Source organism: Myotis brandtii, unplaced genomic scaffold, assembly GCF_000412655.1.
Source record: "Myotis brandtii unplaced genomic scaffold, ASM41265v1 scaffold2022, whole genome shotgun sequence".
In the NCBI taxonomy this organism is placed as follows: domain Eukaryota; kingdom Metazoa; phylum Chordata; class Mammalia; order Chiroptera; family Vespertilionidae; genus Myotis; species Myotis brandtii.
This window is the reverse complement of record NW_005357525.1, coordinates 519953-521519: the sequence shown is the minus strand read 5'-3', so window position 1 is coordinate 521519 and position 1567 is coordinate 519953. Positions and strand designations below refer to the sequence as shown.

The 1567-nt window shown below is 64.4% G+C and overlaps 1 protein-coding gene across 1 annotated transcript in view; it reads left to right on the top strand.

The window, feature by feature from the left end:
• The first annotated feature begins 493 nt into the window (after positions 1-493).
• Positions 494-1567, top strand: part of IRX5 (iroquois homeobox 5) — a 2405-nt gene continuing 1331 nt past the window's right edge. Inside the window, exons 1-3 of the mRNA XM_014538893.1 lie at positions 494-664; positions 766-1312; positions 1501-1563. Coding sequence (XP_014394379.1) covers positions 494-664; positions 766-1312; positions 1501-1563 — 781 coding nt within the window. The remainder of the gene's footprint in view (positions 665-765; positions 1313-1500; positions 1564-1567) is intronic.

The following is a 1567-nucleotide window of genomic DNA, read 5'->3' as shown; positions in this document are numbered from 1 at the left end:
CCCCGGGCCTCCGGCTCCGGAGTTGCGGGGAGAGGGGAGCCGTGTCTGGCTCGGACCGCTGAGCTGGCGGAAAGGGTCTGGGGAGGAGAGGTCGCTGCAATTAAAGAGCAGCATCTGGTTCAAACGTGAGCTCCAGGCCGCCCTGCGATTTGTATTTTTAAAATTTTTTTTTAAGTTTTGCAATTTTGGGAAACTAGTTCCAAAGAAATAAACCCGGAATTTGAGCAGAAGCGTGCCAAGTTGATGTAAATGTGTTTGGCTTCGCCTTTAATTAGTCCTCCGAAATGTTGCAAATCCGTAATCCTATCTCCGCAATCCGATTGGGAGGTATTAGATTTCTGAGAAGTCGGCCGAGCTGCGGTGCATCCGGGATTTCTCGGCCGGGTGCACTTTCTGGAAAAGCGCCGCGGCTCCGGTTTGGGGGAACGTTTTCGGAGGGGCGGAGTGCCCGGGCCAGCCGCGGCTTTTCCTTCGTCCTTCTCGGGAGGGGAAAATGCCTTCCCTCCCCTTGCTCTCTCCCGCCTGGCGCCTGAAGCGCAGCCACCCGGGCTGGAAGCGAGGAGCCGCCGCCGCTGCCCGGACCTCTCCGGGTGGAGGGCCCGACCGCGGTGGTCGGATCCGAACACCCGGGACCAACGTGACCCGGCACCCGGGGGCCCACAGGGTTCGGGCCGAGGCCAGGATGGCTTCCAATGCCCACTAAGAACCGGACTCGGGAGTTGGCGCTCCCGCTGCGTTCCGAGGAGGGGGAGGGGTTGCCCTTAGCTCTGCGCCCACCAGCGGAAGCCTGAGTTTGGGCCTCGCCGCCCCGCAGATCCCGGGGCGCGGGGACAGTGTCCTCCGGTCGCCCCGGTGGCAGTGGGGACCGTGGCCCACTCTCACCTTCTTTCTGCCTGTTGCCTGCAGGGTTCTCCCTACGACCACACGCCGGGCATGGCGGGCTCCTTGGGGTACCATCCCTACGCGGCGCCCCTGGGCTCCTACCCTTACGGGGACCCCGCGTACCGCAAGAACGCCACGCGGGACGCCACTGCCACGCTCAAGGCCTGGCTCAACGAGCACCGCAAGAACCCCTACCCCACCAAGGGCGAGAAGATCATGCTAGCCATCATCACCAAGATGACCCTCACCCAGGTGTCCACCTGGTTCGCCAACGCGCGCCGGCGCCTCAAGAAGGAGAACAAGATGACGTGGACCCCGAGGAACCGGAGCGAGGACGAGGAGGAGGAGGAGAACATCGACCTGGAGAAGAACGACGAGGACGAGCCGCAGAAGCCCGAGGACAAGGGCGACCCCTCGGGCCCCGAAGCAGGTTGGTGCGGGAAGGGGTGTGCGGAGTGAGAGTAAGAGCCTGGAAAGGGCGGGAGGGGGGACGTGCGGAGAAGGGGCGCCCAGGGCCAGGAGGTTGGGTTGGAGTCTTTGCTTTGCGGGCTGGGATGTGCTCCCCCTCCCCCTGCCTGGAGGCCTCTAGGCGGCTCACGGCCTGGGTTTCGCCCGCAGGAGGAGCGGAGCCGAAAGCGGCTGCGGGCTGCGAAAGGCTGCAGGGGCCGTCCACGCCCGCCGGCAA